The following is a 23,866-nucleotide window of genomic DNA, read 5'->3' on the forward strand; positions in this document are numbered from 1 at the left end:
ATTAACAGGCTCGGTGCGGTGGCTCATGCCTGTAATCCCAACACTTTGGGAGGCCGAGGTGGGCAGATCACTTAAAGTCAGGAGTTCAAGAACAGCCTGGCCAATGTGGCAAAATCCTCTCTACTAAAAACAACAACAACAACAACAATTAGCCAGGTGTGCTGAAACGTGCCTGTAACTCCGGCTACTCAGGAAGCTGAGGCACAAAAATCTCTTGAACCCAGGAGGAGCCAAGCTTGTTCCACTGCACGTCAGTTTGGGTGATGGATTGAGAGTTTCTCTCTCAGTGTCTCTCTCTCTCTCTCTCTCTCTCTCTCTCTACATATATGTGTGTGTGTATATATATGTGTATGTGTATATATGTGTGTGTGTATATATATGTGTGTGTATATATGTGTGTGTGTATATATGTGTGTGTATATACGTGTGTGTATATGTGTGTGTATGTATATATATAAACAAAGTTTTAAAAATTAAGTTTGTATTATCTGGGATATTCAATATCCACGCTCACCCTACCCTAATAAAGTAACCAGAAATCTAAATTATTACAGCATCAATATATAAGCACCTAAAAAGCAAACAGGCATTCCTCGGGTGGTAAAAATAAATGAAACCGTACTCAACTTTCTACCTTAAATAAACCACATCATTTTAAATGAAAGTTTTGTCTTTAAAACCAGTGTATCTGTTCCAGGAGAATGCACAGACAAGTTAACATATGTGAAAGAAAAACTAGCACCTATAGTATTTTTCTGTCATAGGGAGTTTTTTGTTTTGTTTTGTTTTGTTTTTAAAGAAAAGGCTGTGGAAATAAGTGCTAGACATCAAAGAAAATAGCTTTGTACTTTTTTTGTTTTTCTTTTTAAATCCCTACAAGAGTTCACTGAGAGAAAACACAGAAGCCAAACACTACAGGGTTAACCAAGATGATGTCAGCAAGCCTGAGCGTTAAATTGCGGAGTGAATGCTGAAAGACCTTTTTAGCCAGGGAAACATTTTGCTGTAATGGTACCATTACAAATTTTTTACAGTAATAACACAGCACATTATAAGCTTGCTCAACTGATAAGCTCTTTGTAAGGGTTAGAAGTCTACAGCCCTCACACACAAAGACCTTTCTGTCTGAGGGTTCTTAGAAGTCAATAAGCTAAAAATCACATCCTGCACAATATCCACTTAGAGTCACAGAGGATCTAGTCTTCTATTGCTTTGCCTAGTTTCCCCTTGGCATAGAGAAGCCATTAGGACACAGAGGCAGAGAAAGCGACATCACTTTTGTGTCCAATTATCTCTTGGTTCTAGCCACTTTCTACTTTGAGACGATTTTAGATTTAAAGAAGAATTGTAAAGATGGCAGAGAGAGTTCCCACAGCTTCACCCCACTTCTTCTGATGTTAACATCTCACTTTACTATGCCACACAGAGCAAAACTAAGAAACTGATATAGGTATACACTATTACTGAAAGTGTAGACTTTATTCAGATTTCACCAGTTTTCCCACTAATGTCCTTTTTCTCGTCCAATCTAGGGCCCCACAGTACATTTAGTAATCCCACCTCCTTGGTCATCTCTAACCTCTGATAGTTTCCCTGTCTTTCCTTGCTTTTCGTGACCCTGACACTTTTGAAGAACACGGATCAAGTATCTTGTGGAAAATCTCACACCTTGGGTTTGTCTAAAGTTTTCTCCTGATTAAACTGGGGTTGTGGATTTGGGGAAGACTATGCAGAGGTGACATGTCTTTCTCATGCCATCACATTGAGGGGGTACCTGATACAAATGTGACCCACTCCTGTGATGTCAAGGTGGTGTCCACCAGATTCCCATTCTCCATTAAGGAGACTTGAGTCACCCTGTTCCTCCACAGTCAAGAGGAGGGAAATTAAGCTCCACTTCCAGGAGGAAGATTATCAAAGACTTTAAAACAAGCATTAAAACCACCACAGTGATTAACAAATACTTTGTTAACTACTTTATTTGAGACAGAGTTTTGCTCTTTGCCCAGGCTGTAGAGAAGCGGTGTGATCTCGGCTCACTTCAACCTCTGCCCCCCAGGTTCAAGCGATTCTCGTGCCTCAGCCTCCCGAGTAGCTGGGATTATAGGTGCTCACCACCACGCCCAGCTAATTTTTTGTATTTTTAGTAGAGACAGGGTTTTGCCATGTTGGCCAGGCTGGTCTTGAACTCCTGACCTCACGTGATCCACCCACCTCAGCCTCCCAAAGTGCTAGGATTACAGGCATGAGCCACTGTGCCCGACCAACTACCTTCTTTAAACTATAATTTGTTTGATAAATAAATCTGGAGTTACAGTTCATGGCAACTAACAAAAGCTAAGACTTAAGAAGGCTTTTATAACCAGACCACATGAATATTTGTGAAATCATCAATTACAGAAACAAAAGATGTTTTAAAATATCATTTAGTTTTAGCTTTAAGGTGTTTGTCAGTTTAATCCCCGGCCAAAAGTTCTTTGTTTTCATTGTCTCATCTAATACAGAATACTTCCACATTGTGACTCAGGATTTAGTGCTGACCACTCATCTGCTCACTTTTACAGTCATGGCCCCTGTAACGACGTCTCAGTCAACAACTGATCCCTTATACTGTGGTCCCGTAAGATTGTAATACCTTATTTTTACTGTACCTTTCATATGTTGTGATATGTTTAGAAATACAAACACCATTGTGTTCCAGTTGCCTACAGTATTCAGCACAGTAACATGCTGTACAGGTTTGGAGCCTAGGAGCCGCAGGCTACACCATACAGCCTAGGTGTATTGGAGGCTGTACCGTCTAGGCTTGTGCAAGTGCTCTCTATGATGTTTATACAACAAAATCACCTGAGGACATACTTCTCAGAATGCATCCCTGTCATTAAGTAACACATTACTGCATCTGGTTATACAACTCATTGACAGTAACATGGCTCAGAGGAGAGAAGAAACGAAAAGAATACATATATATAAAGCATTAACCTATCAAATATATGACTGGGGGCATTTGTGTGCCAAGTCTGGCCTCCCACCAACCTGACTTTATAAAAGTTACTTACTAGAAAGACCCAGGGCTAAATGGCAATGATGGTTCTTAAACATTAGCAAGTATAAAATTTACCAGAGAAGCCTGTAAACAATGCAGATCACTGGACTCCACTTGCCAAGTCTGGGGCCTAGAAATTTGCCCATTAGCAAGCACCTGAAGTGATTCTCTTGCAGATGGTCTGCCTCTAAGAAACTCCCACCTGGTCTAAGACCCACAGGCAATGCTAATACTTGAAGTCCACACATACACTGACTTACACTTCTAAACCTCACATTTTACCTCCAATTTTCCTATCCCAGACAACACTGCCTTAGATGAACAACACTGCCACCACCAGATCCAGTTTCACCTTTGTTCCCTCACCTATCCCTTTTCAAACAGCAGAGGGTCTTATTAGTTCAATAAAGATGATTAAATGTTAGAACTAAAGACTCAAAAGCTTTGCTGATGCCATCTCAAGACCTCTTAAAAATGTGAAAGGATGCCTTCGTGATTGGTTGGAACAGTCCAGAAACCCAGCCACCTTTACAGAAGGGCATGGCCCAGGCAACCGGAGTGCCTCCCACAGCTCCCCAACTCATCCTGTCTGCTCTAATTGATCCAAGCACCCACCCTGTGCTTTCCCGTATAGCTTACAGTATCCTGCCTTGGTGTGCAGTGGCACAATCACAGCTCTCTGCAGCCTCAACCTTCCAGGCTCAAGCCATCTTCCTACCTCACCTCCAAAGGAGCTAGGACCACAAGCGTGCAACAAAATACCCAGCCAATTTTTTTCTTTCTTTTTTTTTTTTTTTTTTGACAGAGACAGGGTCTTACTATGTTGCCCAGGCTGGTCTTGAACTCCCGGGCTCAAGTGATTCTCCTATCTTGGTGCTGGGATTAGAGGCATGAGCCACTGTCGAGCCTTGTTTTATTTTTATCTCAAAATGCTTTGAATATTGATGTATGTTTTAAAAGGCAGACTACCGCTGATACAGTTTGGATATTTGTCCCCACCCATATCTCATGTTGAAATGCAATTCCCAGTGTTGGAGGTGGGCTCCGGTGGGAGGCAACTAGATCATGGGGATGGATCCCTCATGAATGGTTTGGTTGGGGTGCTGTCTTCCTAACAGTGAGTTAGTTCTTTACAAGATCCGGTTATTTAAACATGTATACCACCCCCTTCCCTTGCTCCCATCTGTGCCATGTGAGATGTTTGCTTCCCCTCTGCCTTCCACCATGAGAAGCTCCCTGAAGCCTCCCCAGAAGCCAAGCAGATGCCTGTGCTATGCTTCCTGTACAGCCTACTGAACCACCAGTCAATTAAACCTCTTTTCCTTATAAATTACCCAGTCTCAGGTATTTCCTTATAGCAGTGCGAGAATGGACTAACACGTTAGTTCTATTATGGGAACTGAGGTGATAACAGTTGTGATCTCAATCTCTTCAAATGTATACAGGAAATGCCACTGTGCTATGTCTTAAGATAAAGAAAATGATATGTCGATCCCACCTCCTGAGAATGTGCTAATAGGCTCTCACAATCACAGGACTCTGATATAGCCAATGGTGAAACCATTTCAGAGATGTTCACGTACCTGGAGAAGGTTTGTTCTGCCAACAAAATAATCACAGATTTAAAGCAGCTAACACATCCATCTTAGGTAAACTATGATTGGTTCTGTCAAAATAGTCTTCCCTAAATTGTAAAAACAAACACATGGGATTCCAAGACTATAATGTTACTACAAAGCATATTCACGTATTTGTTTATATAGATCAAAATCTACGTGTGGTCTCAGGGAATGAGTTCTGAAGGGCTTTGCTTTTCAGATACTTGAGGATAGTTTCCGGGAGCCCTCACATTTCACAAGCATGTCATCTCACATGGCACAGATGGGAGCAAGAGAAGGGGGGTGGTACACATGTTTACACAACCGGATCTTGTAAAGAACTAACTTACCGTTAGGAGGACAGCACCACAACCAAACCATTTATGAGGGATCCACTCCCATGATCCAGTTGCCTCCCACCGGAGCCCACCTCACATTTCACAAGCATGTCCCAAACATGAGCTATGGTAATAGGCAACATGCATCTTCTCAATTTATCCTTGGAACCATCCTATAAGGTAGACAATTTCTACCCTCACCCCATTTTTAAGGAAATTAAGGTTCAGGGGAGTCAGGTAACTCGCTGCCCAAGACCACACCGCTAGTGAAGAACGAAGCCGAATGAAGCAACATGATTCAAGTCAGGCCTATTTGTGCCCAAACCAATGTCCTTAGCATTCCCTGCATCCCCTCAACTCTGGTGTTGTCTGGCCTTCCCCTTCGCCCCGCTCTGCCTCATCATTCCACTACAGTCATGCTGGCCACTATGCTATGTCCTAAACATACCACACATACTCCTCTGCACTGTCTGTCTCACTGCACCCCACCTCGCTCCACCAGCATATAGGAGACCATGGTCTTGGCTTTCTGCACTGCTGTGTCTCCAGCTAGCACAGTGTCTTGCTACAGATGTCCAAAATTTTTTTTTTTTTATTTTTGAAATTAATGTATGTGAATATTGTAACTAATTGGTTGGAAGTCTTTCTAATTTTTAGAGCACAATACCCTGACTTCTTAATCAGAGTGTAAGGGGACACTCAGCATAATTCATTTAATTATAAAAAGCAAAATTTAAGCTGTGGAGCTAAGGCCCCATAATGGATGCTCCTAGGTGACATCAGTGAAAATGGCAGAGTGAAGACCTCCAAAAATTCTGTCTGCCCTAAAAGTAAAGAGAATGCTGGCAAAAATGGGCAAAGACAACCTTTTCAGGACTCTGGATATTAAAGCTTTGCAGTAATCCAGACAGCATTTATGCAAGAAAAAGATAAAAATTTTGGTAATAGTAAGTTTTATGGCATTTTAATTTGCCCTATTTCCAGTCTGTTTTCTACCCTAGCCTTGAAAAACAACAGTCTACAATCACAGCAAAAACCAGCAGTCTGGAAGCCACCAGAGGGGTCATAAAGCGGCTGGAGCTCCTTCAAAGCCCCATTCCCAAAGAACTGTCATTGTCTGACCTATCTGGTTCCCTGGAAGACCTTGCAATGTTGTCTTTATTTGACCTGACTCAGAATTTTTCTATTGCAAACAGCTTCTTGGAAGCAGAAGGGGGGCTGGTCAAGAACAATCACAGGCAATTGCTGAATACTGCACTGCCCAAGGGGATGGCTAACCATAAACCTGGCGGGGGAGGAGAGGTGGGGGAACAAAAAAAAAAAAAAAAAAAAAACAGGCTACATAAAAAGCTTAAAAAGAAATGCAAGGAATAAGATGTGATATGGGGTTTTGAAAAAGCTTCAGTATATTACTCCTGGGAATCTACAAGGCCACATGCATGTGTGGGGGTGTGTGCAGGTTCAGCAAAGATCCAAGAAGGCCCTAAGCTCTCTGTACAAGCAAGTCAAGTGAAGGTTAAGGCCGAGTTGTCAACTGCCTGGTGAGTGTTCAGGGCAAGAACCAACATGTACACATACCCCTCAGCAAAGAGTCAGAAACTTTTTAGTTCCAGGCATCTAAGGAAATCTCTGTCCAGTCATTAGCTAAGCACTAAACAAATCATGGAGAGACTTCAGTGGCCACATACAAAAAAAATACACTGTACAGAACTGGTTCTGAAAAGACACTAAACAAACAACAAAGCCCAGCAATAACATCCCTGAAGAAGGGGTAGAATGTGATTTCAAGAGCTGTCACATTTAAATAATAGTAAGTAAATGTCCAGTTTCCAAAAAAAATTATGATATGCAAAGAAACAAGAAAGTATGGCCCATACAAAGGGGGGAAAAGTAGCCAATACAGAGACAGAAATTATTTGTATTTTTAATGAGCCAAACAGAAATTATGGAGTTGAAAAGTACAATATCTGAAATGAAAATATCACAGCAGATTTGAACAGGCAGAAGAAAGAATCCATGAAACTGAAAGTAGGCCACTGCAATTATCTAGAGTGAGAAAGAGAAAGAAAACAGGAGTAAAAATGAGTAGAACACAGCATTGATGGGCGTTCCAAAGGAAAATAGAAACAGAGAGAAAGGGGCAGAAATACTCAAGAAATAATAAGTGAAAAATCTCCAAATTTGATGAAAAACAAGCCACATATCCAAGAGACACAACAAACTCCAAGTATGATAAACACAAAGGGATCACCTAGACACATCCTATCAAACTGTTGAAAGCCAAAGAGAATCTTAAGAGTAGTAGCAAGAAAAGCAACTCATGACATACAAAGGCTCCTTAGTAAGATTAAAACTGATTTATCAAAAACCATGAATGCCAGATAGCCTCCATTCAAAGTGATAAAAGAAAAAGACTGGCAACCAAGAATTCTATATCCAACAAAGATGTCCTTCAAAAGTGAAGGAGAAATTAGGAAAAAAGTGAAGGAGACATTAGGAAAAAAGTGAAGGAGAAATTAGGACATTCCAAGAGAAACAAAGAGAATTCATGTCTAGCAAACTTGCTCTATGAAAAATATTAAAGGAAGTCTTTCAAGCTGAAATGAAAGAACATTATACAGTAACTCAAATAGGCATAAATAAAAAGCCCAATGAGGGTAACTACATAGGTAAAAAAGGATATAAATGTATTTTTATTTATAATTCCTTTTTTCTCTCATCTGATTTAAAATACAAGTATATAAAGCAATTATTATAACTCTCTATTGACTGGCATACAATGTATAAAGATATAATTTATTTGACAGCAACCGCACAAAGAGAGGAGAGAACACAGCTACACATGAGCAAATCTTGTGTTTACTACTGTTAAGTTGGTATTAATCAGAACTAAATTATCAGGAAAGATGTTCATTCCCAAGGCAACTACTAAACAATACAGTAAAAGAAATGACAAGGGAATTACAATGGTACACTAGGTAATAAAAAAGGCAGTATTGGAGTAACAGAAAAACAAAGATATGACATACAGAAAATAGCAAAATGGCAGGCATAAGTCCTCCTCTATCAGTAATTATATTAAATGCAAATTAATTAAACACTCCAATTATTAGGCAAAATTGACAGAACGAATTTTTTAAATGATCCAACTATATGCTGTCTTCATGAGAGACATACTTTACATTCAAAGACACAAACAAGCTGAAAGCAAAGGGATGAAAAAAGATATACCATGCAAATGGTAACCAAGAGAGCTGGAGTCGTTATACTAATATCAGACAAAACAGACTTTAGACAAAAATTGTTACTAGGGACAAAGGAATTTTATAACGATACAAGTATCTATCCATCAAGCAGGTATAACAAATATAAACATATATACATCCCAAAACACAGCCCTGAAATAAAAGGAGAAAAACCTGACAGAATTGAAGGAAGAAACAGACAATTCAACAATAACATTAGAGATTTCTGACTAGGTGTGGTGGTTCACAGCTGTGATCCCAGCATTTTGGGAGGCTAAAGCAGGCAGATCACTTGAGGCCAGGAGTTCAAGACCAGCCTGGTCAACATGGTGAAACTCCATCCCTAATAAAAATACAAAATTTAGCTGGGCATGGTGGCCCACTCCTGTTATCCCAGGTACTCAGGAGACTAAGGCCCGACAATCACTTGAACCCAGGAGGCAGAGGTTGCAGCAAGCTGAGGTCATGCCACTGTACTCCAGTCTGGGTAACAGAGCGAGAGTCTGCCTTAAAAATAACAATGGTATTACAGACTTCAATATCCCACTTTTTTGGGGGGGGGAGGGGCGGACGGAGTTTTGCCCTTTGCCCAGGCTGAAGTGAAGCGGCATGATCTTGGCTCACTTCAACCTCTGCCCCCCAGGTTCAAGTGATTCTCCTGCCTCAGCCCCCTGAGTAACTATGACAACAGGTGCCTGCCACCATGCCCAGCTAATTTTTGTATTTTTAGTAGAGACGAGGTTTCACCATGTTGGCCAGGCTGGTCTTGAACTCCTGACCTCAAGTGATCCATCCACCCTGGCCTCCCAAAGTGCTGGGACTACAGACGTGAGCCACCACGCCTGCCCTAATACCCCACTTTTGATAATGGATAGAACATGCAGCATTAGTGCTCACTCTTTGGGACATCTATTCTAGCCACTGAGGGTCTGCCTGGTTCTCAGGCCTGCGAGTTTAACGGGCAGCCTAAATGAGTGAGGAAGCAACTACTGTAACACAAGTCATCTCCATGACAACCCAAAGTCAAGAAAAATTATTTCTTTGTGGAGAGAACATTCAAAAACCTCTCATGAGGTGATGGACATGTTAATCTTCCTGATTTGATCATTATGCAACATATACATGAATACGTTAAACCATACTCCACCAATATGTACAATTGCAATGTGTCTTTTTTTTTTTTTTTTTAAAGAACAGTATTTCTTCTATTATTAAAGGGAAAAATACCCCAGGCTTCTGGTACATGGATGTTCAACATTCCTTTATAAGACAGTCAGACTAACCAGGAAGATTTTATCTTTTTACACATTTTGCTGCAAACTCCAATTTCCCTTGATGATATGCCTTCCCATAAAAAGAACATTATCCATTTCAGCCTACCCTGCACTGTTTTGTATTTAAAATCAGTATCATAGGGTTTCATATTTTTAATTTCTCTTCAACTGTTTCATGAACATATGGTCTTTGTCTCCTCAACTACTCTAAAGTCCTTCAGGGAGAAAAAGGCGGCCATTCATGTTTCAATCTTTTGCAATTTCCCTACCAATTCAGAGGGCAGTTCTGGGCTCATTAATAAGCCCTTAACAAGTACTTACTGGCTAACTCAGAGCTTCATAACTGGTATATTTTGGTGTGCGGGTGTAACACAAAGAAGTTTCACATGTGCCCAGATAATAATCCTTCCAGGCCTAGAGTAGTATGGGGCTGTAGGGGTGGTGGAGGGGACAGCAGTTAGGGATTGGGATAACAGCAGCTAGGGATTGGGGTAACAGCAGCCCCCGGAGACAGGCTCCTCAGCGTGAGTGAACGGAGTCAATGTCATGACATGAAAAAGGTTGGGGAGCCTTGGGTTAAATGACCCCCTAGCAACAGTGCTGAAAGAACTGGAAATAGCCTGAATGTCCATCAAAAAAATGAAGTTGTTTTATTTACCAAATAGGAAATCTTCCAAGACATAGATAGTAGTATTACGCTACCATTCATGTAAATGGGGAGAGAAGAAACTTAATTGTTTGTATATGATACGATAAGACACACAGGAAACCTCCATAAGGAGGCACCGTGGTGGCTGATTCACAGTGGAAGCCCAGGGGCTGGAGGCAGAGGAAGGAAGACATATTCCTATAAGCCCTCTGCACTTCTGAATTTTGAGCCACATGACAGTATCGGCTATTAAAAACAATAAACATTTTAAAGTTTTCAAATCCACCTTTGCCTATATCCAAATTTCATTAATAACGATTACTCTCTACACCTTCACCCCTAGTCAAATATGAGAAATAATAAAAGAAAGATCTGGGTACTGGTTGCCTGCATGCAGTCTGTGAAAATCCACTGAGCTCTACACTTACGACCTATGCACTTTTCCATAGGTATAGTACATGTCAACTCGAAAGTTAAAAGACAAAATGAATAGGTTACTTAAGTCAACTTTCTTTTTGTTCCCTCTTAAGAGTAGTATAGCTTTTAATGCACTTGCCTTGATAAAATGAATTTCTATTTCAAACCTTTCAATAATAATTCTCAAAAAAGCCTCACCTGAGTTGAGTCAATACTGCTGACAACATGTGGCAAGGGGAACCAGGAGCCGAGCTCCTCTCAGCTCTTCTCCAGCCTCAAGGCCTACGCTCTTACTCTCTTGTGACTTTTCTGTGAGTTTAACATTATTTCCAAACAAAGTTCTCAAGTCTATTTATTAACAACCACCAATAATTATCAAAACAAGTTTAGAAATGAATCTTGACTTTGATTTTGATAGTTGTTCCTTTCCTCACAAGTCATTTTAATTACCTAAGTGTTATCCCAAGGTATTATTTCTACTTGCCAAAAAAAATTATACCTTCTGGCTAGGTTTATAATAGGGCAAAATAAGTACCTTCCAAGTCCCAAAGCTTAACATAATTGTCTTTAACATAAGACTACACCTCAATAATTTCCCATAATGTGAGCCTTAATGGGGAAACTAGATTTACAGGAAGTTTAATAAAAAGTTCCTCATCCACACGAAGGATTAATCTTACCTGAGTGGTAAACACAATGATAAACCCTAATAACAACTTAGGTTAGAAGCACTTAAAGTTTTATAAAAAGAAAAAGAAAAAAACATAGAAATCAAAGGTCTAATAAGATGGCAAGTATTCCAATAGCTGAATTCTTAAAATTATAATGAAGAACTACACGTGAAAGGCAACACTTCAAACACAAGAAAACATACAGGAGAAAAAATATTCGTGACCTAAGAAAGGGAAGAATTTCTTAAACAAGGCACAAAAGCATAAACCGTAAAAGAATGATGCATTAGATTGCACTTAAAGATTCACAATTCATGTACAATAAAAATCCCACAATTAAAGTGAAAAGATAAGTCATAGTCTGAGAAAAGATACTCCATCCAGAATAAAGCACTTCAACAAAACCCTAAGACAGACATTTCAGCAGAAATATGGGCCAAGACTATGAACAGGCAAGGCAGCTCACAGAAGAGAAAAAGAGAACTCTGGGCACTGCAGGTGGGAGGGCCCTGTGGCACAAGCCCCTGAGGAGAAGCCTGCAGCATTGAGTCAAAGCTCTATCACCACAGGGCATTTAAAGAAATGCAGAGCTGCAGCAGGCCCAACTCACCACACTCCCAGGGAGAGCCTTGCTGCTGCTGTCCCGGACCCACCTCCCAAGGCAGGGAGACAGGGAACTACCCAGGTTGGGCGCCTTCTCACCAACCAGGTCCCTTTAGCTGATACGACCACTGACAGGATGCATCAAGCCTAAGAGGAGGCTTCAAGTGTCCAGACAGGATAATTCCATGCACCCCATGCACCCCTTCGTAGGCCATCAGAAACCTTTTGTAATTACCTCATATCAGAGGAAAACCATCTCCAAAATGGCCTCCCACCCCTGCAGCCCCAGGATGACACTTTCTAACTATATCTTGGCACTAATGCTAAACCCAAGTTCTTGATCAAACTCAAGAGCCTGGCTCCATTTGGTGTCTGTCCACCAGTATATAACAACATGACCACACTAAGACACACTTTTTCTCTCCCAAAAGAAGGTCTGTTTTCTATGATTACAGCAAGAAGGTTGGCTTCTTGGAGATGATGGTCAGGGGAAAGTGTTCCAAAATACACAACGTGTTCCATGTTTTAACCATAATGAAATGTGTTAAGGCTATAACTACTTAATTAGGATGGGAAAAATGCAGAAATACTGCCAGCTGTATTCTGCTTAAAACAGCGTGAAATCCTCAAACAGCTTTCCTCACTGCAAAAATCCGTGACAACAGAGAGATCCTGCAGGCCCAGTGAGCCATCCCCTATGTGCTGGGGTTGGGGGGATAGCGTAAGGCACACAGGGATTAAAGCGTTCACCCAAGATCACATTTAGGACTTAAAATGTATTTGTGACTTTATAATTAAAAATTACATGACCACCCCGTGTATGCTTGAAAATGTCCACTTCCCTAAAGTTCAACCAAACAAACAAAAAAATGAGTGATTAGCAGACATTTAAAAGCAAGTCTGGGGGTAGACAAGTACAGGCAAGAATACTACTCTTTCACTCAAGTACGGGCTTTAGAAAATTAGTTCAGAAAAAAGCTAACAGTTCATATCAGAAAGTGTATTCTTTTTCTTAGGCAAAAGATCTAGCAATTCCCTCTGCTTCTCACAACTGCCAATAGTTTATTAATCTAAAGACAACACAACCTAAATAATTTCTTTCACCCTAACTGATATCAGATTCTGCAAACTGCAGGCAAAGGGAGCACACTGCCAATAACAACAGAGGAAAGTCCAAAGCCAACTCATCTTCTCTAGAACTGCTACAGAGAAAACATCTACAATTGGACTTCCTTCAGCAATTTCATTTACGTGTCACAGTAACTCAGAAGCTGAATGACACCTATTCTAAAGCAATAACTATATTGTAAACTCACAGATTACAGTCACTATCTGAAAGTCAAGGTACACAACAAATGCAAAACCAAATGCTATTGGCTTTTTTACATCATGATACCTTTTATAAATTCAAAACAGATAAGTTTCTAATCTGCGTAGGTCATTATGACCAGATGACAAGAGCCAGGCCTTTGCAAAAACAAATAGGGAGATATCCTACATTCTTGCAATTACATCTGTGGAATCAGAAGTCAGACAAGACGATTTTCTGGATAATCAAGAAAATATCACTGTGACCATCAACAAACCATTATCTATTCTTTAGGCCCCAAATGCCATTATTTATTAAGTATTAGGACAAAAGTATGGAAGAGCCAGGCGCAGTGGCTCATGCCTGTAATCCCAGGACTTTGGGAGGCTGAGGCGGGTAGACCACGAGGTCAAGAGTTCAAGACCAGCCTGCCCAGCATGGTGAAACCTCGTCTCTACTAAGAATACAAAAATTAGCCTAGCGTGGTGGTGCATGCCTATAATCCTAGCTACTCAGGAGGCTGAGGCAGGGGAATTGCTTGAACCCAGAAGGCGGAGGTTGCAGTAAGCCGAGATCACACCACTGCACTCCAGTCTGGAAGACAGCAAGACTGTGTGTGGGGGGGAGGGGCGGGTGGAGGAGAAAACGTATAGAAGATATGCGCTCAAAGCTGAGAAAAGGTAATAAAGGGGAACTGAAACTTTTAATCTAAGGCTAAAAATGTAGAATAATGCCAACTTTAACCCTCAAAGAGGATATCATCTCTTATTTCCTACGATACACTCAGAACTAATGACAAAATTGACAAAATTAAGTTTTTCCCGTGGTAAAGAATTCTGTTCTTACCTCATAAGACCATACACACTGCACCCCTGCAAACCTCCGGACACATCTTCCCACCTCCACGTCCTCATGGGTGGTGTACATCTCCCGGAGACACTTGCCAATGTGCGGCACCATTCTCCGAAGTACCTCCCGGCTCATGATCACGCCAGGCCCCCCCATGCAGAAGTTCTCACCAGGCTCGAGAGCCAGTTTTCCCATTTCTTCCGTGGTGCCCAGGCCTGTCTGCCCAAGAAAGAGGGGCTCGCTGCTATTCAAACTCCTCAGGAAATTCTCCAGACGGTCTCCTTTGATGTACACGTCATCATCTGCTCTCATAAACCATTCATACTTGTCCAAGTAGTGGTCGTGCATGTACTTGAGCATCATGAAGGACTTCTTCTGGGGCGGGTAGGAGTCATCCACACCCCGTAGTGGCACTATTGGAATTGGTATAGATGTGTCAGAACCCTCACTTGAGAAGAACTGAACTTTCCCAGGAATTGTCTTGGACCATGTTCTGGAATTAAAATAAGTATCAGTTAGAGAACAGTTTATTCCAAGCTGATTTTCAGGAATTCACATATCTGCTCATTTTGCATCGCCATGTTCAATGGAATGATAAAAAGCTACTTGGCCTGCTTGATTCCTCTTAATGAAAGGCCAGGTTACCGGGTATTGCAAAGTCTAAATTAATTTTCAAAAGAACCCCAATAAAAAATGAAGAAGTGGTAAAACTGTTCTAGGATAACTAAGTTTTAGTTATGGTTGAAAACCAAACTGCCAGGGGACCAAGATCTGGGTATACAGATTAATTTTGTGATACTATCAACTCCCTAACTTCTCAGCTCTATAAAACAAAAAACAAAATCAAATGGTTCACTCAAAAAATTTTCTTTGAACCAAATGCCAAGTATGTGCTAAGCTAAAGGGATGTGGTGGTGAACAAAAACGTGGTCCCCAACTCATAGAGAGGACATAAGCTAAGAGAAGTACTTATAAAGAGCAGAGCACAGGACATGAGCTAGACCAACAGAACAGGGAGCCTTCCCCTGAAACAGGGTTAACATCAAGGAATGCAGGGCACGAAAGTGCTGTCATGAGGCGAGGAAGAAGGCTGATACAGTTTGGCTGTGTCCCCACCCAAATCTCATCTTGAATTATAGCTCCCACAATTCCCACATGTTGCGGGAGGGACCTGGAGGGAGATAAGTGAATCATGGGGGCAATTTCCCCCACACTGTTCTCATGGTCATGACTGAGTCTCAAGAGATCTCATGGTTTTACAAGGGGTTTCCCTTTTAGCTTGGCTCTCATTCTCTCTTGTCTGCCACCAAGTAAGACGTGTCTTTCACTTTCCGCCATGATTGTGAGGCCTCCTCAGCTACGTGGAACTGTGAATCCATTAAACCTCTGTTTCTTGGCCGGGCGCGGTGGCTCATGCCTGTAATCCCAGCACTTTGGGAGGCCGAGGCGGGCAGATCATGAATGAGGTCAGGAGATCAAGACCATCCTGGCTAACGTGGTGAAACCCTGTCTCTACTAAAAACACAAAAAAATTAGCCAGGCCATGGTGGTGGGCGCCTATAGTCCCAGCTACTCGGGAGGCTGAGGCAGGAGAATGGTGTGAACCAGGAAGGCAGAGCGTGCAGCGAGCTGAGAGCGACAGAGCGAGACTCCGTCTCAAAAAAATAAATTTAAAACAACAACAACAACAGCAACAACAAAACCTCTGTTTCTTTATAAATTACCTATTTTGGGTATGTCTTTATCAGCAGTGTGAGAATGGACTAATACAGAGGCAAATGTAGCCAGGCACAGTGGCTCACGCCTGTAATCCCAGCACTTTGGAAGGCTGAGGCAGGAAGATCACAAGGTCAGGAGTTCAAGACCAGCCTGGTCAACATGGTGAAACTCTCTCTCTACTAAAAAAAATACAAAGTTTAGCCAGGCATGGTGGTGAGTGCCTGTAATCCCAGCTACTCGGGAGGCTAAGGCAGGAGAATTGCTTGAACCTGGGAGGCGGAGGTTGCAGTGAACCGAGATCGCACCACTGCACTCCAGCCTGGGCAAAAGAGCAAGACTCCATCTCAAAAAAAAAAAAAGTACAGAGGCAAATGTGCAGGGCCTGGCAGAGTACACTAAAGATGCAGGGCTCTATGTTGCAAGAGCCACAGGAAGCTTCTAGAGGGAATGTGGCAGAAGACAAGATTAAGGCCCACACATTTTGAACTCCCTAGGAATGGAGAAGAGGACCGAAGGAAGCCAGAGTGGACCCAGGAAGACCACTGAGTAAACTACTGCAGCAGCCCAGACCCGGGTTTAAGAGACAACAGTTGCCCATCAACAGAGGGAGGATGAGTGGTCAACTGCAAGGAAACCACATAAAGGCTGCTTCTGCTGAGCAGCTAATTTAAGGCTATCATGTCGCACTTTCCCTCACATTTTCTTCACGCTCTGTATTAAGATCTAAAGTTGTTTGGCTACAATAATTAATTTATACAGACTACTTCCAAGAAAAAGTATCATGGAGAATAAATAAAATAGTAAATTTAATCCTAAGATCAAAAAAGCAGAGTTATCAAATGACGTTCTCTCAAATATTTTTTTATTTTACCTGTTACAACTGTATTTATTATAGTGAAAAATTACTTGAAGGATCAATGAAACCTCCACACATCTTTAAGGAAAAGTCTTAGGAGAGAAATATCTGAAAACATACACACCAAACCTCTGGGGAAGAGATACCAAGGAGGAAAATTGGGAGGAGCTGGAATGTGTGTGTGGACAAAGGTGACTTTCACTTTTTATTCTATGCATCTCTATATCGAAGGACAATGGCGTTAAGTATCATATTACTTTTTGAAAAAAACTGTGATAAAATATACATAAAATTTATCATCTTAACCATTTCTAAACGTAAAGTTCAGCAGCATTCAGTGTTGTGAAACCATCACCACCATCCATTTCCAAAACGTTTTTCATCTTGCGAAACTGAGATTCTAAACATTTTGCTTTTGTAATTTTAAAAAGAACTCACAACGAAGTACTTGGAAAACAAATGACTGGCTTTTATTTCTCTTCCAAACCCAAATATGAGGAATACAAAACAACTTCAAATGTATCTTTCAAGTAGAGGCAAAATTTAATGGAATTCAACTTTCTGCCAATACGCCTCTCAAAAAGTGCAAGGATTAAATATATACCATTTTTCATCAAATTTAGGATGTTAATTGGAAGATGCACCATTGTTTTATCTACCAACAACAAATTAAAAAAAATACTGCCAATCATAATCCCATGATGCCAGTAACTATAAAATCCATCCTAATTTCTGAGATGTCAAAATCACAGAATGGATATAAGATGGCATGGTTAATGTTTTCGCTTAGTGCCTATGGATTTAAAATGGACCTGTATTCTTATGCCACTTAAATAACTCATTAACAAAGAACAACAATAACAACGAAGAACAACAATAACAACAAAAACCAAATTCAGCTCATTCATTTCACAGTATTAACAGATACTGTACTAGGTACTGTACTTCATTTTCACAAAGGATATGCTCCTGAAGAAAAAGGATGTAGAATAAACAGAGATGTGGCAATTAATTTAAAGAAAAACCAATTCCACCTACAAAGGGACAAGTCCTTTTGCAAATGCGACAATGTGTGAATGTGTGACAAGCTATACACAGTCTTCTGATGTGGTGACATATGGAGGGGAGACAACTTCTCAGAACGCCTCCAGCCTTGAGAAGTTAGGACAAAATTGTAGTGTAATGACCCCCCATTCAAGTTGAGGAGCCCCTGATGATGCTCTCTTTATAGAGAAATGTTTTTCATTTGGCAGTCACAATTCTTTGAAAAGGTAAATAATTTCAGTGTTTGGCACACAACAGAGGTCAATAAATGTGTGGACTGAATACTGCCCACTAGTGTACTATAAGCGACTTAATGGTGCCACATGTGTTTACAAAAGGTCAGAAATAATTTCTATCTTGTATCTTTGAGAAATTTTCAACTTAGGAAGCCATGAAAATACTAAAACACTATAATGTTATTTGGGAGATGGGGTGGGTGAGACAATTCCTGTCCTCAAAGAACCACCTACTAAGGAGGCAATCTACAGCATCACGGTCAAGAGCTGGCTCTGGAATCAGGCCATGGGGGTGAGAATCCCAGCTCCACTTTGGGTGAGTTACTCTGTGCCTCAGTTTCCTTATCTGTAAACAGTGGTTGCTGTGAGGGTTAAATGAGTTCTCTGTAAAGTGCTTAGAAGCCTGCTTGGCACTATGTAAGTATGACTTATTATTAGGTAAGGCAAGAGTTTGCAAATCAAATAAGGCAGTGAAAGAAAAAGTAAGGAAGACAGGAAAGTGTGGGTTCAACATGGACTAGTCAGTCTCAGGAATACACGGAACAAAGGTAATGTGGAAAATGCTTCTTATGTTTCTGGCTAAAAACCTGAGCCTCAAGCTATATACTGAATTCTTGTTTTACTATCAACTTCAGACAATGTTACAGGATAGAAGTCTAAGACTTGAAATTTCACAAGTGTTTTTGATTTAGAACACCAGAAACTTTCCTATTAGACTGAGGATGAAACTTCATTTTAGTTTGGCCCTGCTTCCCATGTGCCCCACCAGGAAGAACACAGTGAAGGAGGCCCTAGCAGTACAACCAGCACGTACGCAATTAATGCCTCAACTATGACTTGAAATGGTGTAATTTGCTCAAGAAGAGAAACCAATTAATTTTAAAAACAGTCTAACCTCAACCCTACAGTTTTATGGTAACTCCACCCAATTATTATCTGTTCCTTTTTAGGTAATTCAGGGAAAAACCTCATATTGTCCTTTTCTGTTCTAAATGACTGGTGGTTGGTTTTGAGGGAAATCTCTCAATGTCAAGTCTTTGTAAACCCTCCAATCTTAAGAAATTATAATCTTTTCAATTAGGGTCCTTAACTTAAATAGCTCCACAAAGTGAACGAGTTCTGGAACATAAATTGTGATTCACCACCATCCTGAGGAAGGAGGAGGGGATGCATTAATAATTTCAAATAATTGAAGGGAATGCTCCTGAAGAAGCAAGCTGTCCCCTCTTCTGCAATATCAACAGGTCCAGTTCCTTCATTTTCATAAGCAAACGTCAGCTTTGCCATCAACACATTTGTTACCAGGAGCAAAGAACTCTCACTTAATTGAAACGACAAAACGTTTGCAGAGGCCTTGCCAGAAAAAGCTCATTTTCAACGAACTGATATCCAACTCTTGCTCAAGCCCAGATAAGACAGCTGAAACTTGAGAGTGCCAAGTGAATCTTCCATCATTCTAGGTTTCTAAACGCTATTCCTACACTGAGTTAAATCACAGTTAAGTAATTCGGCTGGACCAATATTAGCTTAGCTAAGGAATGCCTTTGCTGGTTAGGACTTAACCCATTTATGCCAGAGGTTGCGATTTTTTGTGTGTGGAAAAAATCAGACCTTGGTGATGACCTTGAGCAGGACAATAAATAACTCCCACAAGCTTAGTGTTCCAATAATGGAACTCTAGGCATAAAATGGGTTAATATTGGTCTCCATTTCTATTCAGTGTTGTTTTAAGAAAAGCTACATAAAACACACCTCTGTAGAAAGTTGCTATAGCATGACTCTTGTGCTTGGTAAATATTCATAATATATGGGTAAGTTTAAAAAGCAGGCAACAGTATATACTTGTGATGTGGTTTACCAAGGGAACAAAAGTACATATAAAAAATAAAATAACGTACAACTCCACCCCCAAAGTATTCACCGTGGTTATTCTTGGATGGGAAAACCAGAAAGGATTTAATAGTCTTTTTTTTTTTTTTTTTCTGAGACGGAGTCTGGCCCTGTTGCCCAGGCTGGAGTGCAATGGCGTGATCTCACTGCAACCTCCGCCTCCCGGGTTCAAACGATTCTCCTGCCTCAGCCTCCCAAGTAGCTGGGATTACAGGCACCTGCCACCACGCCCAGCTAATTTTTATACTTTTAGTCAAGACGAGGTTTTACCATGTTGGTCAGGCTGGTCTCGAACTCCTGACCTCGTGATCCGCCCACCTCGGCCTCCCAAAGTGCTGGGATTACCGGCGGGAGCCAAAGTGCCCGACCAATAGTCTTCTGTATGTTTTCTAAATTTTCTAAGTTTTCTGCAACAGGTATATTTAGAGTTAGAAAAAAAAGTTTTAACTGGGCAAAAGCTTTCAGGCTAACAAGCAACCAAAGAAATCAAAACATGTAACAACAGAGAATTTTTACTTTTGTAATAAAACATTTTTTTATCCAACAAGAAAAACTGAAAGAAAAATGGAGTAAGATTGAGTTGTTTCGATTGTGATTTTTAAACTTTAATAGTTATTCTACTATTTACCATTAAATAGGTGGGGAGATTTTCCGTGAGTTCCCCAAAATTACTATTATATGTGCTGTCTGATGGTTACACAGCAGTAAGTGTGAAAGGACTCATGATAAAATCATCTTGGAAGTTAAAGAAGGGAGGATATGGGTTTTTCTCTTTGTAGAACTGATGGATAATAGGAATTAAGTGTATATACAGCTGTTCCTTAGTATCCAAGAGAGTGAATGATCCCAGGACCCCAAAATCCACAGATGCTCAAGTCCCTGATATAAAATGGTGCAGTATTTGCTTAAACCTTCACACATCCTCCTGTATACTTCAAAGCATCTCTAGATTACTTATAATACCTGATACAATGTAAATGCTATGTAAATAGTTGTTATACTATATTGTATTTATTTGTATTATTTTTATTATTGTGTTATTTTTTATTGGTTTTCCCCCCAAATGTTTTCAATCCATGGATGGTGGAATCCACAGGTGTAGCAGATAGCAGGGCCAGCTGTATTTACAGTCTCCCCTGTTACAGAAGGGATTTAAGACAACTTAACCAAAATGCATACAGGATGAGAAAAATCAGCAAGAAAATGAGACCAAAGAAAAGTAAGAGTAGGAAACCCTTAAGCAAGGAACAAAACGCAAATCCTGGTTGGGGCTGCCCTGCCCCGGCAAACCCTGAATCAGTGAGAGCACTCTCAGGAGTCACCACTTCAACTGCAAAGTGCTTATGTGCTGAGACCTATCTGCCATCATGTGACCGACGGATTTACTAGTGGTGGGCCCAAATTCAGCTACAAACTTTCTAGCAGGCAACCATGGGAAGTCACAAGACCGTGTCCTACTGTTCAGGGTTAAGTGTAAAAACTATTTCAGATACTAAGGCCTGAGGGAAACTTCTCCCTAGGTCAATGACGGAGGTATCCTTACAGGAAGCACAGGGTGATGGAGCAGCAGTCCAAGTTTATCCTCCCAAAAAAGTACATGGAGGGCACTAATCTATGCTGCCAGTCAGAGCCACGGCCCTGAGAAAAGGCAGAGGCCTTTCAAGGCTACCAAGTGATGCCATGGGGCTCTCCTCGGCTGGAAGGAATCCCCTCTGGCAAGATGTTGCAAACACTGTTCAGTCCCTCATCTCCGTCTTCTGCCTTGGTCCCAAAAGCTCTGCAGCAAATGCATTCAGTTGCAGTTTCCCACTTCTGTGCATGTGGTTTCCGGGTATGTGGTTTCCTCTTTCAAAACCTTTAACCGTCTCATCGTGCACGTCCTTATGACCTGTCCAATCTCAAATTCTTTTTGAAAGGAAACGGGAAAATATAACGGAGGTTGTGAATGGTTGGAAAATTATTTTAAAAGAAAAATCAAATTATACTCTTTACTGTCCATCCTAAACAATAGACTTCAGGGGAAAGCAAGCAGTAAAGAGCCCTTTTTCTTCTTAATTAAGCTGTTGGCAGGGTGGATTACAGCTTCCCACTTCAACAATGGCCTGGGCACAAGCCCAGAGGGCATTCTAAGGTATTAAAGGCTAAGAGGAGCCTGCCCTGTGAGCCCAGGTTCACAGCAAACAATGGGAACAGAGACCACAAATAGGACACTTTTGAAACATAAGAATTAAAATTTGGAGTGTAAATGACAGAAGGCAAATTCTGATCTCTCGAGACATTTCCAAAGCTTCAAAGTTTTGGAGAGCTACTTTATATAATTTGCATATCACTGCTGTACCCTTAAAAGTATAAATATGCAACTAATACTTAATGATCCACATGAACCAAAAATCAGTATTGTTTAATGCAAACAATTAAACCACACTGAACTTATTCTGGCCGACCACTTTGCAAATCACCGTCTTCCTGGACTGAGGCACTACCCTGTATGAAGCCCACCTAACAAGTCACCAGCCACCCTGGCTCTACAGCCTCCACTGGCCAATCCACTGGCTTTTCCATCCCACACATGTCTCCCAGGTGATCACCTACATCACTTTCCTACTCTCATGGACACTGTTAAGGGTGGGCAAACAGTCATCGTGGATAAGGAGACCAGCCTTACACATACTTCAACCACTTTCAGACCCACTCTCAGTGTGTGCATGGCTTGGCGACTTGAAAACCTGGACAAAACCTGCCGGTCAAGGACACCTTTGCAGTGCTTGGGCTGGATTTAACTGAAGGCCAGAAAACTTGATTCCAACATTAGCTTCTGAGGCCACATTCTGAGTCTGGATCCATGTGCTACTCTAAATTCTGCCCAATTATCTGTGGACACTACCATCAGAAACACGCTGAGCAAAGTGTAACAGCCTTTGCACCTATGGTCCACCTAGAAAACCACAACTTCAATGGCCTCAACACCTACCTGTCAATAATCCTCAGGTTTTTGGTTTACAAGCACCAACCTGACACCAAATCAGAGCAGACTGTACCTTATTTTTAATAATCCAGAAAATGTATTTGTCTACAGAATAAATGCTGCAGCTATAAATGCTTCAGAGATGACACTGAATTCAGGTGAGAAGATGGACTGCTTTTATACTTGTAAACTGTAACTAGGTTTTCTTGTTCACCCAATGCCATCCGGAACCAGAAGCCAAAAAGGCATCAACAACAGGTGGAAGCACTTAGTATTTACATTAAGATACAAAAGCTGGGGCCCCTGCATTGAAAATGCTGCCACCAGATCCTCCCTAGTATCACCTGGAAGCATGAAGTTACAGTAACTGAGGAAAACAGTCGTTACACTAACCAAGTAAATGTGTGCTAAAATAACTCTGTCACTTCAGGACAGAATTAATGGTAACTGACTGAAACAAGAATGGGCTGTAGCTCTGTGCCTAGCAGACCTCCAGGCCAACAGCCTAACGTGCTCAAAATGGAATGCACAGTTTCTCTTAGAGCTGGCATCTTTTTGTGGTTTTACTGTAGCTTTATTACAAAATAACTGCTTACTGTAGAAAAACTAGAATATGTAGAAAAGTGCTAAAAAGAATATAAAAGATCATTTGGCATCACAGTGAGTACATCCTTTTATGTGTCCTTTTCTATGCTACACATATACTTTTGTTTTACTTTAAACACAAAGGGACTTGTACTGACCATACTGTTTTACAGCTTACTTTCACTTAAGTATATTCTGAACCTCTCTTCATGTTAATAACAATATTTCAGCCACACCATCTTTACTTGTCAGAGATGCAGACCACAGTATGGATGAATCAGTTAAGTCAATTTTGGTCCTTATCTCCTAAAGCAGGACACCTAAGATACCTGAAATTTCCACTTCATATGTACACCTTTAAGCACACCTTTAAAACTTCTTTGGAAAAAATTCTAGAGGAATTGCTAGACCTCAAGAGAGCTGCATTTTAGACTTCTAGATAAATGCTACCCAAGCGCCCCTCAACAGGTACCGGTCCTGTCCAACTCTAGCTAGGTACCAGTACTTGATGAACTTCAGCCACCCTCTGCAGTGGCAACACCGCTGGGCTGATCTTCCAAAATACACATCCC

The 23,866-nt window shown here is 41.0% G+C and overlaps 1 protein-coding gene across 1 annotated transcript in view; it reads right to left on the reverse strand.

Annotated features, from left to right (window-relative positions):
* The window catches only part of CHSY1 (chondroitin sulfate synthase 1), a gene marked incomplete at its 5' end in the record, with an annotated part of 74,364 nt that overhangs the window by 44,501 nt on the left and 5,997 nt on the right, over nt 1-23,866 (reverse strand). Inside the window, one exon of the mRNA XM_011965267.1 lies at nt 13,997-14,492. Within this exon, the coding sequence (XP_011820657.1) occupies nt 13,997-14,492 (496 nt within the window). The remainder of the gene's footprint in view (nt 1-13,996; nt 14,493-23,866) is intronic.

The sequence above is a fragment of the Mandrillus leucophaeus genome, unplaced genomic scaffold, assembly GCF_000951045.1.
Source record: "Mandrillus leucophaeus isolate KB7577 unplaced genomic scaffold, Mleu.le_1.0 Scaffold719, whole genome shotgun sequence".
Taxonomy (NCBI): Eukaryota; Metazoa; Chordata; class Mammalia; order Primates; family Cercopithecidae; genus Mandrillus; species Mandrillus leucophaeus.